Source organism: Helicoverpa armigera, chromosome 25 (assembly GCF_030705265.1).
Source record: "Helicoverpa armigera isolate CAAS_96S chromosome 25, ASM3070526v1, whole genome shotgun sequence".
NCBI classification, from domain to species: Eukaryota; Metazoa; Arthropoda; class Insecta; order Lepidoptera; family Noctuidae; genus Helicoverpa; species Helicoverpa armigera.
In genome coordinates this window covers 8631414-8649247 of record NC_087144.1, presented here as the reverse complement: position 1 = coordinate 8649247, position 17834 = coordinate 8631414, and the positions used below count along the sequence as shown (strand labels likewise).

Genomic DNA, 17834 nt, shown 5'->3' with positions numbered 1-17834 from the left:
GCCGTCGCCCAACCGCGCCCTACCCTAAAACCGCTACTGCAAATCATTGTAGGCTCAAACTGTTGGCCAGGTTTTAGTTATAAAAGTCGAGACAGATTAATGTACACAAAAAGTTAATAAGTTTTTAAAAGCGCTGTAAAGTAACGAGCAGTCGGAAGCGCAATTTTTTTTTTGTTTTTGAGGACTCCATAAATATTTTCACATTACATTTGGCTTTTATAAGGTAAGACAGCGTTAATTTGACTTTTGACGTGAACAAGGTAATGTATGTATAATATTGCGCGAGCGAAGCGAGCGCGAAATTTTTTAAGCCTATGACACAAAATTACCTGATTAAGTACCTACATTGTCAAGCAACAAGTAGTCGCGAGCGTAGCGAGCGCGAACTTTTTAAAGATATTTGTTTGAAAACTCACAAATTAAACTGGGAATTATGAACAAATAAAAATAAACCATGATTAGAGCGAATGCCATTTGTGTCCGTTGATCAGAAAAACTTTTATTTAGCCGCGAGCGTAGCGAGCGAGAATTATTTCACCTAGTTAGAGGATGTTAAAAATGAAAAATAACCTAAATGATCAATTAAACAAAGCGAAGGCAACTCTTTTAGAAACTTTGCTGGTCAGTATCATGCTACAATGGAACTTCCTTATCAAACGGGTGTAATTCATCGTTTCCTGGTGGTGGGGCGTCCCGCGGCGCCCCTGAGACCGGGGCGCCCGGGTTATTCGCACACCCTGCACCATAGGTTAAGACGGCTCTGTAGGTAACTATTATGGTAATCTGTGATGTAGGATTTAAAATCAGGCAGCCTCCTGATTTTGCCGCCCCCTGAATTTGCCGCCCGGGGCATGGGCCCCGGCTTGCCCCCCCCTAGATCCGGGGCTGCGCTCCTTGTAAAACACTGGTACTCAGCTGCATCCAGTTGGGAAAAGGCTCGGCAGATGATATACGACTTTAAAAAATGTTTTGTATAATATCAACCACTGTCTGGACGCTGGACATTTTGTTAGCTGTCTATTTATAGCCTAACCTAATAATTATCAAACAACCCGATTAGCTTAGAAAACAGCAACTTTCATGTCTCATATGTGTGGCGTATGCAAATTATCATGTTCCGGTCTGGTTTACTGGTTACTCGTACGTTATCTAGATTATCTGAGTGCTATCACAAACTTTACCTCTGTCATTTTAGTTGGCGGTTAATGGCTGACGTTTCACTCTGGGTTTGTGCTTTTTGTAGCTGAAATTGACTATTACAGAAGATCACCATTTTTTGTAGGATATAGCTAGATTTATTTTGATTGGAAATCAGCAAATGACCCCTCCCGCTGTGGATGCAGCGTGGAGTGTCAGATTCTCGTTACAGCTTTTTTTCATCGTCCCACTGCAGGGCACAGGCCTCCTCTCATATTTATGGAGAAGGACTGGATTGAAGGATTGAGTGGGTGGGTCAGATTCTTACTGACAAAAAACCCACCATGTTCGTTCTGGAGCCCCTATCTGGATATCTCTTCTTCTCTTCGCTGTGATTGGAACAGATTGGAGTGACAGATTCCAATCCACTATGTCCTCTTGATTCTAGGAGCGTCAAGGTGATTATGCAAACATTTCTGAGTGTCTAGAACTAGGTTTCAGTTTATTATGCAAATAAAGTATGCATTGCCTAGCTACTTTCCATTTTTATGATCCCTAAGCCTATGCGTCATACAGGCTTTGGCAGCTCGCCCGTCGGAATTTATAGCATTAGGTTATTAAGTCTCCCTACAGAAATATCTAGTGTTGGAGCTTTTTATTTCAGTCTGCAGTGCTTAGGGTTGCCAGGCTAAAATTAGATTTTACTGCATGTTACACTAAGAAGGAGATTGCTTAGAAGAAATTTGCTGTTGTCTTGTCAATTTAATATTTGTGATAAGGCCAGGGATAAGTGGACAGTAAAATATGGATAGATTTTGCTTGAAAGGAAAAATGGAGTAGCTGACATTCTCTCAACATGATCAAAAATGTACATATCTAAAGAGATAAATTGATAAATTACAATGTAAAATTTGACAAATCATACTGTTTTCATTATATTGACCCTTTTTGTAATAAACTAGTTTACTTCTAAAGTCGCAGGTTAGGTAGGTACTTGGAGTTCTAAGTTATTATTTTTACTTGAAGAAAAGGAATAAAAAACATCAAAACATCACCTCATGACTAACTTAATATAACAATAGGTTGTTCACATAACAAATGTTTCATAATTAGTTCTCGGGAATATGATTCAGATACGAGACGAGGCATCGCAACGTCAAAATGTCAAAATTCATGACTTCTCAGGGAAGAGACACTGTGGCTTAGTAGCCAATAATTTGGCCTTTTCGGAAGCTATTTTGCCTTAAGATGACTTTACAGAAGAGGCATATTTAACTAGATCAATTCTTCCTTGTTGTCTGCCGAATAAATATTAGTATACTGTATCTTAATACTGACATTAGTATAGAAAGTTACTTGCCTTGAAATAACCTAATCAATCCTGACTTGGAACACAACTTTTTTTTATAACTGTATAGATCTATACTATACTGGAATTAGGTAAGTACTCATTAACTGTCTTCAAATTGCAGAATCGTGTCTATTTCGTTTTAATTTTCTTTCTTTAGTTTTGAGTCCATATTAACTCTGAAATGTCTAACTCTTTTTTGTCTACATAATGCACTCGCTAGATACTCAGAGTATAATTTTTAATATCCAGACAAGACGATAGTTGTCTATGTAATTTTAATTGCTTTTAAAATTATCTTCACACAGCAAAAAGTCTACATTATCGATATCTATCATAAGCAAATAACATGTCATGACTTAGCTACCGACTTAATAATTTAGAAGCCGAACGTATTAATTATATAAAGATTCGCAATTAATTTGAAAGAAGACGTGTCTGTGATCTGACATGATTTATTTAAAAAACCAGTTACATCGATAACCGTTGCTTATTTAAATATGAAAATAAAATCACAATTTTTATTTAAAATCGCTGGTCAAATATTTACAGTTCAAATAGGGTAATGAAAAAATAACGGCTGGCATCCCTAATTGTACTCTAGCTGTCAAATTGACAGTAAAAATGGCGGGATTTCGCGCGGCCTATTGTTCGGCCATTTAATGGATCCGGGCGTATTAGCGAAAATGTACTGTTAGGCAAGCGGCGCAAATACTGTAAAATGAAGGGGAAAGTTAGCATTGCAATTGTGGATTTAGGCATTTATATTGTGAAGCACTTTGAATTGTCTGTAGTGCCCAAGATTTGCATAGGACTATGTAAATACCGTGATTGTCTGATGTGTGAGGAGATAGGATGGCCAAAGGTTGTAATCGAGGAAGGTTTATCAGTTTTCTTTCCTAATAAAATCTCACCAGTTCAATTGTTTCCTTACGTCGGAAACAATGGCAATTGAAAAATTCTGTCTTCCATTGATATCCAAAGGCATTTATTGTTTTATAATATAGCCTATGTTACTAGGGGATACTTAGTGTATTTAGTTTTCCAACAGTGAAAGAATTTTTCATTTCGATTCAGTAGTTTCTGTGCCTTTATTATATTAGTCGAGATGTAGAAAAACAAGGAAAACATAAAACTATTGAACTACAACCTAATGAAATTCCCAAAAATATGGAGCAACATAAAAATCTCGATAAAAAACTGTACTAAAGCTCTGAAATGGACGCCATTTTCCTTCCTCACGCTAGCAGTTACTAAAAGGAACTATTAATGATCGTTCTAATTACAAATGACCTAATTTCAGTGTTACCAGTAATGTACTTTCTTGTTTACCATTAATTTCACAAGGGCTTGTAAATGCTTTCCATTTAACGGGTCTTAAGTAGGAGGAAGTAGTGTGAATTATATTAAGAAGTTATTCAAATTGTGTAAATGATGGAAATTATGGCAATATTGAGTCAGAAGTATGTATATCGCGATAAATAATGTATAGGGCTTGTATCAAGTTGGTCATTCATCAGTTGTATTTAACCGATACCTAAGCCTGGGATGGTTAAAATTCTATTATCTTTCAGTACTTATAAGACTTTTACTACAACACAGAAAATTGCCTGGATACGTTGCCACTTACATCAGAGACTTTATTTTCTTCTTAATTAGCTTCCTTCAATACGGTACCTACTCATAAATTAATTAATGAACAAACAATACATTTGCAAATAGTCATGTTTACAATTTGTTCACTAGATATCAAAGGCTATAGTCTAAACCGCTAGTATTGCGAATACAGGCAGCCTTGATATCGATTGCTTTGATTAATTCAACGAGCTACATACGATTTTGCTACGAAGATGTCATGTCATAATACTGGTAAAACGGTAGATTGTTTAGTATTGCCATTTAAATGCATTTTAATTACCAATGTTTTAAGGTTTAAAAAATTTAATTTGTCTAGTTATTTTAAAGAGGAAAGTTGTGACTGTTAGTTTGTTTGTTGGAATCGAATATTCCGGAATTATTGAACCGATTTTAATAATTCTCGCTGTTAGGAAGCTACTGTATTTGTGCTGAATATGGGCTATGTTTGCAGGTGAGACCACATGGAACAGCATGTTTTGTTTATAAAGTAAGAAAAGCATGAAACAGAATTAATCTGAATCACGAAGACTTTGAGCTTTGAGTCATATTACAAAGCATGTAAAAACTGTTTTAATGATAACAAACTTGTGTCTAAATATTGAGCAATAGGTACGTATTAAACTACAATTACCGAATAGAACGTAGGTAATTTTAGTTGAAGTCTTTTTGTCTAAAATATAAGTTAAATTGTAAGAATTGCTGCCATTATCAAGAAAAAATGTCAGATCATCTTGAGATGTTAGAATGATAATACTTTACCTGTAAATATATCCATGTCAGGCTATTATTAAACACACCTATTGACAACCGATAAGTAAATAACAATTCTCTTTTCTTTCAAAACCAATAAAGATAAAATTTATAACTTAAAAGACTTTCTATACTCTTAGCATTCTTAGTACTAAAGATCTATTAACTGCACAAAGACTGCACTTACGAGAAAGTAATGTCCAGCAATAACGGAATTTATTATGACTCAGCGTTCACTCAAGATCTTCATAAAACTTCATACTTTATACAGCCGTTTCCAATAATCTAACTATCTATGGTTTTCCTTACTAGAGATAGGAATTCGACCTTACTTCTATGGGGCTTATGTCAAAATTATACCTGGGGCCCGATTCTCCTAAGCGAATAATGTCAAAATTGTACAGAAATTGAATCGCAATAGCAGTTTTAACCTTAGCGGGCATTCTGCTGCTCATATAAGACCAATCGTATTCCAATGACATTCTATTGATTTGCTATTTGGTCTATACGGTAGTTTGCTCTACAATCATATTGCAATCATAAATAATTTGCAGACAATCTGATTCATTATTGTATCACAGAAACGTTTATTTAATTAAAAAAAAACTAGCGGAATGACACATAAGCTTCAATCGTAATTGAATTGTCATTGAATCTCAGTCGGATGTGAATCATAGGTCGCTTAATTAAAATTAGAAGAATCGAGCCCCTGGTATTGTTGGTCAGTTAGGAACATTAAGCAGCAGTAATGAAAAATCTTGGGACTAAGTAATATTATAATAATACCGACCTCATCTAGTTTTAACACTTTCAACGCACCTGTTAGATTTTATTTGTAAAATGTGTACTTAACGCCTTAATTAATATCATTTAGAACTGCTTCATGTCAGCAAAATTAATTGACGTCATATTTTGATTAAGTCTGCAAAAAATTTAAATTAAGCCACAGTTTAAAAAAACTTAGGAAAAATTAATCTCAGGTATCTAAGTAGGTATGTGTTGTGTAGGTGCTTGATTTTCATTCCAATTACCTTTAACTGTGGATTACAAAAAAATATGTGAAGCTTATGTCAAATTTCAATATGTAATCGAAAAACGAAGGATGGATCGGTAGTTGAATCCGCAGTAAGTAATACAGTTTCGTTGTCTGAACCGCTATTGTTTTAGTTCTATATAATTATTTCATACCCGCAAAGTTCAAGGGCTAACGATGTTTCGGGTCAAACATTATAGATGGCGCTGCTTGTTATTTATTATTGCAATGGGTATTTTTAATATTGGTTTGTCACACTAACTTAAATGTTACTTTTTTTAACTTCACAGTTATATTTGTATTAAAAATTACATACCCATTTGTACATAATTGTACATAACAAGCAGCGAAAACCAACAATAATCTTCAAATTATAAAAACACGTCGAAAGTCCTTACTTTGTGCAACTACATGATGGGCCATTATTTTATAAACTGCATAAAAAGCGATTTATATAAAAAAAAATATCTCATCCCCAATTTAAATACTGGAAACCTCTTAAAAAATACTGAAAACCTCTTGAAAAAAATAACTGAAACACAAAAGTTACATAGGTAACATGTTTATTTCTAAGTACCTAATTGTTTAAAATATTTTCAAGTCGATCTTAATAAAGTCTTAAACCTCCTTGGTGTGAGCTGGAGGCCGGCAGCGGTCGTCGGCATAGAGAATGTAATTAGTGCTTGAATTAATTTATAATTTATGGTTTCATTGTCGACGTGAACTTGCGACGGCTCGGTGAATCATGGTTGAGGGTTGCTAGGTTTCAGCTGAAAAAATTGCATTAAAACGTTTATGTAAAATAATAATAGGTGTATTTATTTATGATGTAATAGGTAAGCTAAAAGTAGATCATTAGAATTATTGTAGAAAATACTATTTCTCTATAATTCTATTTTTTTACAGTGTCAACATCTTTGTTTTGGAATATGGGTACTGAAACTAACAAGACGCACTGTTTACATATTTGATTTGGCAATTCTGATCGTGTTACCCAGCATATTATTTTTTAACCATATCTTTACATCCATAAATGCAAAAATAATACTTTAAAAAATAACACACAAAAATCAAAATCCCCTTTATATCAAAAAGCTTCGACAATTCAATTTACCCCGAAATCGGGGAGAATTTTCTCCGCCAGCCACACACACACCCCGAGCAGAACCGATTCGCTCGCCGTTCACCGTTCCTTTTTCATTTCATTTCATACGGGCAGACCGTCCGTGCGTGCGACGGGTCCGCGCTAAACTCATATTACTTAGTTTTATATTAAATAGTCACTAACAGAACAAATATGAGGGAAATAGTGCACCTGCAAGCCGGACAATGCGGTAACCAGATTGGAGCCAAAGTGAGTACAAGTTCTTTATTTAAATGTTTAAATTCGCATCGTTCTTTTTGACAGTTCTGTTTCAGGATTTGTATTTTTTTTTTAAGTTGTGAGTGGTGCTCAAAGAGTTGCTTTAGATTTTTTTAAATGAAAAATGAAGTGAATAATTATTGTTTTGTGTATTTTGAATTAGAAAAATAGGGATGACTTGGCAATATTATAAATTAGACGTGTCACAATTATTCTATGTTCTAACAACAAGGAAACAGGAATGTGTAAACATTTTATTTTTATACTTTATTTTAACAAGTGGGTAACAAAAGATAAATATTCTTAACCAACTTCCTAATGAATGAGGGTTTTATCTGATTGGCGTAATTAATTAACGTGTACTTGTACCTACTTGTTTACATTTCGGCAAACATTTCAATAAATATTTTTTTCATCCATTTATAATTACAATGGAAAAGATATCTTCTTTGCAAAATACTTATGAATAAAACAATGAACTAAAGTATGCTGACTACGTTTATAAAAATATTTTTTCTATAGGCAGCACGTATTATAGAAATTTCTGTTGACTTCAGGAATTCTATTATGTTGCTGACAAGCTGTAAATAATAATACCTTCTTATATAAATAATATTTATTATGCATTTATTGCATTTTTATAACAATACCATAGTACATAAATGGCCTCATTACAGTATTAAAAGAATGCGGAATTTATTGAATCAGTATAAATGAAAACTTTTCTATTGATCATTTGTTTCTTGGAAAATGGAAATAAACTGCAGTCTATAGGCTATGGATGGTAGGTATAAATACCTACTTGGTTAATAATGTTCTTATGTTAACTGTAATATAACGTGAAACTTAACTTCTACTATTAAGGTAATCTGTGCTTTTACTTTTGGTTTTCAATATTTCGTTAAAAGCACGTCATCAATATCAATTAAGAAACATGACGTGTATTTTTCAGAAGTTTGGCCCAAAAATGACGCATTATTTTCAGAAAAATACAACATGGATTGAATAATTTTGAAAATACTCTTATCACAAACGATATTTACTAACATATGATTCAGTAATGAGTACACATATGTAGTTTATCGGCATAGGAAATCGCTGTTATCAGTATTGTCAAATTAGTTACCGAGAATTTATATTTGTTTAGTAATTAGACTTAGGTATATACTGTGTACACATAAGTCACTTTTATCTTAATTGTTGCACTTATTTTAGAAAATCGATTTTTAGATTTAAATACACTTTGACATATCGGGGTACCGAATTTTTTGTGCAATTGACAGCTGTCAGTTTCAAGGAAAAATGCTATTCTATTCTTCTTTATGGCCATGGCAAATTGTCGAAGGAAAAATACTATTTTTTGACTGACAGCAACTGTCAACTGCAGCAAAAAAACGGTCAGGGTATAAATGAAAGTTAAGTCAGAATCATCTCTAACCATAGACAGCTTTCTTTATGTAATTCTAGAGACAAAAAGAAATAAAATTGGCTTCGGTTAACGCTAACCGCACGTAAAATTAAGGTCATCATCTAATGGAAGTAAACCCCATAATAGAATACGTGGTTAATGATAAAACTCCGCTGTAGTGCATTGAACTTTGAATAAAATATATTTCCAGCAATTTCAACACTTATTGCCTGTTTCTTGCGGTTTCACCCGTGTCCCGTAGGAACTACTGCCCGTACCGGGATAAAATATACCCTATGTTACTCGGGAAGAGTGTAGCTTTCCAAAAGTGAAAAAAATTTTCAAATCCCTTCACTAGTTTATAAACAAGCAGAAAAATACTTTTCCTCATTATTGTTTAGACAGAATTCTTTCCTTGTAGTTATTTATGTCCGTGGTTATTGTGCTTTGTCCTTTGTAAGCCCAGGAATGACCGATTTATCGCAGACCAAACCATTGTTCTATAATATATATGTTATTCATAACTCGTTTACCCACACACTGTCTAGCATTTTCCCAACTAAGTATGTTGGGGTCGTTTTCCAGTCTAACTATGTAGATGCAGCTTAACACTACAGTAACCCTGGCCACCCATTACCCCTAAATAAGACTGGCTGTCAGACTTATTAGCTTTTGTCTACGCGTAACCACTGCCAATAAAAAAAAGTATATCTATTTAATAAGTGTAAAAATAACATAAAATTATTATTTGACAATAAAACAAGCGCATATCAGGTGTAAACATAGCCCGATAGGCACGCTCTTTCGAACACATGAGTAAACTCCTATAAAACTCGAAAACACCAAGGACGTGAAGATAAGCCATCGATTTATACAATGACATGAACAGTTTGATAAAACATTAATCATGTCTTATATCCTGAAAGGTTATATCATGGTCATCATCATCCTCCTACGCTTATTCCACCCATTTGGTGTCACGCATCTCTGCCTGATTAATTCCTATAGGCTTAGTTCAATAGTTTTTCTGTTTACCATGTAACTGAGACAAATCCGGAATGCCAGACTCCAAAAGTGTAATTTAGGAGCGCAAAAACCCTGACTTAGGTTTAATATTAGGTACCTAAGTGTTCCTCGCCCTGCTATATCCTCGTTGTGACGAACCATGTTTTGAGGAACAAATCGAAAATTATAGTGTAGTTTGCGCCATGTAACTTAGCAATTCTGCGTTTGGTTTTGTAGCTACAGTCAAAAGAAGTTGGACAATATTTCTACGAACAAATGCATGAAGAGTCAAATGACTGACTTCAAAATTTAAAAAATACGTGGCGCGAATAGTCAGGGACACCGAATCGTCGCTTAAATGACAAGCCAAGGAATACCTAACTGTCAATTCTAAGTGCAACTTAAACTCGCTTTGCGAAGACATGAATTAAATTGTTCATTCCTTTTGTTGGACGGAAATAGCTCTGTACAGTTAGGCACAATAATTATAGTGTTATCTACGGTCAATATCGCGTGTTACGGCTACCTGTGTCGAACGAAGACTTAACCAGTCTGACGGACATGAGAACTTATCATTTTTAGATGTAATCTTTCATATTTGTAAGATTCTTATATTGTTTAGGATTAGTTCGGTTTTAATTTAAATCACGTGTTTATCAAATGTGTGAGTATTACAGTCTACTGTGTACTGTAACACCAAAGTGACTGATAAAGGGCAAAGGAAAACATTTCGAGCAAACCTGGAAATCACTAACTCGTATCATTCTGTGTGAAAGGCCGTTTCCCAGCAGTGGGGGACGATAACACAAGGGAACAAAATAAGACTTTTTTTTTGTTGCATGAAATTTTATGACTTTTGTTTACTAATTCGAGGTCGCTAGTTTCAAATCTACCCACATTTTTTTTCTAACAGCTTTAGTTTTTGAGATACAGCTATGACCGTATTTTCGAACTAGTTACACTTAAATTTCATAAAACAGAGCATTTTATTTAAAAAGTATATCATTTTTACTATTTCTATTTTGCAGAATAACTATAAAAATTATACTAAATATTTCTGTAATATATGTGGTGAATTTACATTTAAAGATTGTCGACTGTGTGTGTCGGAGTTCTTGAAACGGGTATACTTTGAGTTCTTTGGATTTTCTTTGGACACCTGCGACAGGTACCTACTGGGTGTCTAAAATGGTATTTAAAATATGCGTCGAGTCTTTAAGGTTATGGAAAAATAAGAAAAGACCCGATTTCAAGTAACAAACACCGATGATCTGGCGCGAAGCCTCGAATCATTAGGTAGTTTTTCTGCGTGGTTGATATGAAGGGTATTAATAAAAAAAAAACGGTTCAAATTGATTTACCCTAACTTGTTATGTACCTCTTTACCTTAATACAGGTGCTACCACCTTTGCACATCAAACTTTGGCTCATGAAACAATTTGTAAAAGCTCTGAACAAAAATGCTCAATACATATCTAAAAAGTCCCATAATTTGAGTATAGAGAAACTAAAAGCCGGAATTTCTGATGGTCCACAAATAAGGTGGTGGATGTAAGTGTAAGTTTCATAATTACATGACCGATATTGAAAAAAATGCCTAAAACGAATTCGTTTGGATTGCACAAAATTTTCTATGAAACAAAAAGGATGAAAGCTTATTCAAAGCACTTTGAACAGATGTTGTCGCATTTAGAATAGCTTGGTTGTAATATGAGCATCAAGGTATACTTCCTCCTTAGCCATTTCGACCATTTCCCTGAAAATCTATGTGATCTCAGTGAAGAACAAGGCGAAAGGTTCCATCAAGATATTCGGACTATGGAAAAGCGGTCCCAGGGTCATTGGAATGCCAACATGATGGCGAACTACTGTTGCAGCATTAAAGACAGCCCTAGTGAACCAAATCAAGCTAGAAAATCTTATAAAAGATAGTTTTTTGATGCTTAGTTGTTGTTCTTCTGCTGTTTTTTGTTAATAAAATTGTGAAAATCACGTTTTGTCGATATCTCAAAAACTAAAACTGATACAGAAATTCTGACTTCAGATCTTAAATTAGCAGCCCAAAAATATATAATATTAGTCGTAATATTTCATGCAACCAAAATCTTGTTCCCTTGTGTAATTAAACTGATGATGTTATCATCATCTTCAGAATAATATAACATTCACTAGCTTTTGCTACCTACTTCTTTGCTTTATTTATTTTATAGTCAATCAAAATATACTTTCTTCATGTAAAATAATAGAACACGATATTTTTTCATTTCGCTGTAGATCTATTTTAAAGATGGCTTCCATTCTAAGCATGGCCGCCTAACGGTCGCTACGCTTTTACAACTTTTTACTGGAGCAAAGCAAAACGTACTTTCTAACGTAAAATGGCTACTTATTACAATTTTTTGGTCGCTATGACGTTAAATATCATCATATTCATCATCATCTTCCTAGAGTTTTTAAACTATGTTGGAGTTGGCTTCCATTCTAACCAAATGCAGCTGAGTAGGTACCAGTGTTTTATAAGGAGCGACTGCCTATCTGACCTCCTCAACCCAGTTACCCGGGCACCCCTTGGTAAGACTGGTTGTCAGACGCTCTGGCTTCTGTCTAGCTGTTTAAATAATATACCGAAATATAATTGTTTTAACTAGCGTTGTGCCAAGTTAATTAATGGGCGAACCTAATAAAAGTAACAGTAAGTTATCGCATCGCGCCGTTAAGTCTGTAGATTTAATTAAAAAACTAGGTAATAATTTTCAGTTGTGTTTTTGAATTTTATTTCACTTTTACTGTTTTTGCTTTATATAATTGTTTGTGGAGCATCATCCTCCGAGCCTTTTTCCCAAACTATGTTGGGGTCGGCTTCCAGTCTAACCGAATTCAGCTGAGTACCAGTGCTTTACAAGAAGCGACTGCCTATCTGAAAAATAATTTAGTTTTATGTTTGTGGAGCCTCAAACATAAAACTAAATTATTTTTTAAAGTTAAAAAAAAGCATAAAACAATGACAGTTTTCTAAGTAAATCACTCACAAACGGTAAAAAAGTGTGACTACCCAAGGAGGTATTAATGATAGTTAAAATACAACCTCTTTTGGTCAAACCAAGCCACAGGGCAGTAAATAAGTTAAGTGCGCTGGCAAGTTTAAAAGGTCCCACCTTTTAATGCAGCTGTGAAGAATATACAATTAAAGAAATCCTAATAAATAATAGTGTCCCTGATAAAGGACTAGATCATGGTCACCCTATTTTTTAACAAATATATCGGTGTTACCAAGTCACTTAAAAAAACTCCCGTAATTCTAAAGAAATAAATGTGCAAATTTGTTTTTAATTATTTCTCTCAAATATAAAATCGGAACCAAAGTAATCTACTTTTACATAAATAAAAAGAAATGCTGTTACCTGTTACTTATTCCGTTAAAAAAATGGCGGATTATATTTCTCTCACGAAACGTCAGTAGGTAATTTCGTATGATTGCCTCTCACCACGGGTTAGGCAAACGCTAATTCATATTGTCATTACAACTATTATTATTAGTCCAAAATGTACCTACAATAGTTATTTACAGTTAAAAACTTAAATAATTTGAGATGTTAGTTTGACGTGTGAAAACCATAGATATCAGGAGTTTGGCGCGAAAGAGTTGTCAATCAAAATGAGTTTTTAATACGTTCATGCTTTTAAGATTTTTATCATCATATCTGAAGTCTTAGAACATGTTTTGTGCAAATTACTTTCTAATCTGAAGTTAGATATTATCGTAGAAGGCTGTATTTCTTAGATCTTACAATTTATCCTTGAACAATACTGGCTGTCAGTCACAAAAAGTCTATCAAACAAACAGGAAGGAAAAATAGTTAGACTGACCACAGTCTGAATTGTATGTCGACTATTTTACGAATCATTTGAAAATCTTGATTGGATACGTATGATTAATCAAAATAATCTACGGACAATGTTCAGAAGTGTTAAATTGTTATGTTTGAATTTGGGATGCCTATTTTCGTATTAGTTCCTCTTTAGAACGTGAACTCTTTGGTCAATGTAAAAGAAAAAAATATCATAAACTTCTTTCGTTTAAACTACAATGGCCCTAAGATTGTCCCCATCGCAACATCTGTCTTTTTACACCTACATAATTATATACTTACGCTTTAACACTTAATGTTAAGAATACCTTAATTAAACTAATTAAACAATTAAGCTTTTATGTACAAAAGATTTAACCTGGATTTGCTCTGGACTATAACAGAGTTTGGCCTTATAAGGAAAATGTAATCGTAAATAACAATAAATCTTAGCACTGAGTTTCTAAGAGGCAACTACTGACAAAAAAACTAAGAAGTAACTAACTGCCTAACTAAATAGTTAATTGACTTTTTGCGCACTCAACTTTAGATTGCAAACAAAGATAATTCATAAACAATGATATTCTAAAATCACGTGTTCGACATTTATACTGTCTGGCTGGAATATTCCAAGGAAGCGTGATTAGAAACTCCTTGGTCGATAAACGGCCATGGAATTTGACATTACGTGTATGGGGCTAATGTCATTATATAAAAAAATCTATCTCTAATCAAAAAAACAGATAGATATAATATTGGGAATGGCCGTAAATTAAAGATGTCTTTCATTTAAAAGCAAAGGATATTGCCTAATCACGTGGTGATCATTTATAAAATACTACGGAACAAATATGGCGCGATTGTCCAAGCATTAGAAACAATAACGCATCATGTTCCGCATTATAATCTTCTATCCAATTACAAACGCATAAGTCATCATTTGAACATAATACGTGTTTATTTTGATAATTTCAACACAATTACGTTTGTCACGCCTGGTCCAAGAATGTGTGAATGAACATTTATTTTTCTTAAGAAAACGAGATATTTGTCACAGAATATTTGTCCTGAAGAAAACTATCAGTTTCAGGAAATCCATGTTAATCTGAATCACATTGCGTTTTTTGTTAAATTAGTCACGATTTTTTGTTTTAATCTAGGCATCGTTGGACACGTAAACTGCAGTAATCTGTACGTAGAAATAAATTCGTTTCAGTGGATGACTCATGCAAAAATTGCGACCAATGCACGAATCTCCCATTATCTCACCAAGTATTACAAACTTTTTGATTATATAATCGACTCATCCGTTGTTTTTCGAATAGATAGGTATTGAAATTTGACATATGTCATAAGAAGCTCATGTCAAATTTCAATCTCTAATCGAAAGACAACGGATGGTTATTGTAATCCGCAGTTAACCTTTAATCTAGGAAGTCAAAACTTTGCAAACGTTTATACAAAGTTTCCTATGCCAATAAGAGTCGTCAGACAATAAATAAAAACAATAAACCAAACAAGATCATTCGAAATTCAAAATTCGCTCCACAGCCGGCCGTGAATCACGATAGCGCTGGGAAGTTGCGCGCATGCGCTGAATATGTCATTAGCTGCTATAATGGCGGCAACGGGCGCCATATTGTCGCGCATTGTCCTGCAGTCCTCAGCTGACGAATATCCGGCCTGTTTTTGTCTTTCTTTTATGGAGCGCTGATCTTATTTGGAGGTCTGACGATTCATTTGCAAAATAAGGGATTTGTTCGCCCATATGTTGGACAATTAAGACTATTTGAACTAATGGCTACGTGACGTTAGTAAGCTTATCAAGTTCCATCACAATGGGTACTTTTGTTCTGAGGTTAAATTGAAAAAGTTTTATCTCGCTCTCAATGCATCGTGGATCGAGTTACCGACAGCTGGCTGTAACGTTTATTGCTGACGTCATGAATTGTCTCTGACGCTGAGTACACAAGGAGACTATTAACGGCTTCAAAAGTTCAAATGTCTTTTTAACTAGCTAGTCGTATGGTTACATCTTCAATTGAAGTGGTTGGTAAACAATGCACAATGAATCAATAAAGTAATCAAATCAAACGTAATAAATTAATTGTTTTTTTTTATTTAATAGACGAAGACATAAGAAATCCTATGATAGAAATCTGTCGAGATTGACAATGTCATCATCCTCCTGCCCTTATCTCAATATTATTTGGGATCAGCTTAGCATGTTTTCTCTTTCCATACTCTTCTATCTGCCGTCATCTCACAAGTACATTCTCACATAGGATTGACATATTAATGACGATTCACACTAACTTATGGATGAAGCTTTTTTCCTTTCAATCCGATCTCCATTTAGCCTTGTTACGTAAATAACTGTAAAAAGCTTTTATGCCAGTTTCAAATTTTGATTCCTAAGTGAAAAAAAATGCAAATGATTTCCATGCAGGCTTTAACTTCAAGACACGAATGCAACAGATACCTTTGCCTTTTCCTTATACGATGGGTGTGTGTTATTTACATCTGACGTCTCGTTCACACGTCATCGTATTTAAACGTGGAACGTGGATTTAATGCGCCTGAGTCTGTGTGTAACACCGTTATTGCAAGGGCTAGTTACGTAATGAGTAAACTTGGAATAGAGTCGGTTCTAATATTAGGTAAATTCTTTTGTCTTAAAAGTTATTATTGGCATGTTTGAGCAGTGTTTCTGGATATATCTTCTGACAAAGATGTGTCTGTATCTGCCAACCTTCCTCGGTCTTCTAAGGGCTATGGAATTATATCACCATATCCTATGTTTTTCTCCAAAATATAGTCCAAAAATCAGGAAATGCTTTCCCAAATCTTTCATCTGTGCATCTGAAGGTTGATCTTCAACGGAAACGATTTTTCAGTTAAGTGATAGGAATCCTTCTAACCTGACTAAGGCTCGATCCACCCTCTGACGACACACCTAAAACGTTATGCATCACTCTGACTGCCTACGTCAGAGCCAACTGGATTTCACTTACCAAGTAAAACCCAACAGTCATTTGCAGGATAAAACACCCTACGCCGCTATCTTAGCCCCATACCTCCTCAAACCTTACCGTATCGAGGACCCTTGGACACGTTCCGTTCCCAAAAGTATTTTGAAAATTTTCTCATGTTATCTCTATAAGTGGCCTTGAGAAGCGCGAATTAATTCTAAAGGAAGCTTGTCTGTGTGTGTGTTGGTGTGTTTACATACGTTTAGTTATAATTTTACCTGCTATCGAGTCAGACGTGCTGTGTTCATCCACGCTGGAAAATTGTGAGTAAAATTCATCTTCTGTTTAAAATTGAGGTGCTTTTTTGCAGTCATTTTCTGCTGCGATTTACTAGGAATTCAGCGGTTGAAAGTTAGATCATTTTTGCAAATTTTTTGGTGTTTTTATCGGAGAATTTATTGGTGTTTTATTTATAACGCATGCAACGGAGAGCAGGATAATTTAACAATAATAATTGTTCATGATAAATAACTGAGTCAACAGACCATCTGCCATTTTGTATTTTGTTACTTCGTCGTGCAAAAGCAACCATCATACAGCCGTAAAGTTAAACAAAAACATTAAAAACTGCAGCTGTTTTATGTCATTGCATAATTCCTATTTTAGATATACCATTCCATTTCACGGTAGTTTCTTACTAAATGAAAACCTCATTCTTCATCATCAATTTTCTTTTTTTTCAATTCGAATTTCGAACGTTTGTGTAGCCATGAATAATTTGGGAACACCAAAATGGGAACGTTTGTTAACACGACTTTAATGGCCGCCAAACTAGGCCAGTTCCGTAGATTTTTATTTAACGATCAACACAGTTATGTGTGTTATCCTTACAATATGGATTAGTTCAAGGCGTTACGGTGTGGTGTTGAATTTTAACGCTAAGAGAATTCTTAATACACCCATTTATGGTCTGACCGTTTTTTTGGGCAGTTGACAGTTCTGTCAGGCAGTACAAAAAAAACACTGTTGAAAATTGACAGCTGTCAACTACACAAAACATATCGTACCACTATAAAATGATAACTGAATTTGGAATGACACTGTTCGTTATTCGAAATCAAACTGATATTAGCAAATTGATCACTTGCTACGAACGTCTAAAAATAGACTTCATTCTTTTTTCAACCCAACCAATGTTAGTATGAGTATCTGGTTACAAACAGCTGTAAGCTATCTCAGATAAAGCATTATTATTCCATTTTCAAACACAACTGATCTACAGGAATTCTATAATAAAACCATGTTCTTTGTTTAAAAACAATGGAGCTTCCC

The 17834-nt window shown here is 34.4% G+C and overlaps 1 protein-coding gene across 1 annotated transcript in view; it reads left to right on the top strand.

Annotated features, from left to right (window-relative positions):
• Positions 1 to 7096: 7096 nt before the first annotated feature.
• LOC110379509 (tubulin beta chain) overlaps positions 7097 to 17834 on the top strand; it is a 32662-nt gene continuing 21924 nt past the window's right edge. Inside the window, exon 1 of the mRNA XM_021339204.3 lies at positions 7097 to 7260. Within this exon, the coding sequence (XP_021194879.1) occupies positions 7204 to 7260 (57 nt within the window). The 5' untranslated portion in view covers positions 7097 to 7203. The remainder of the gene's footprint in view (positions 7261 to 17834) is intronic.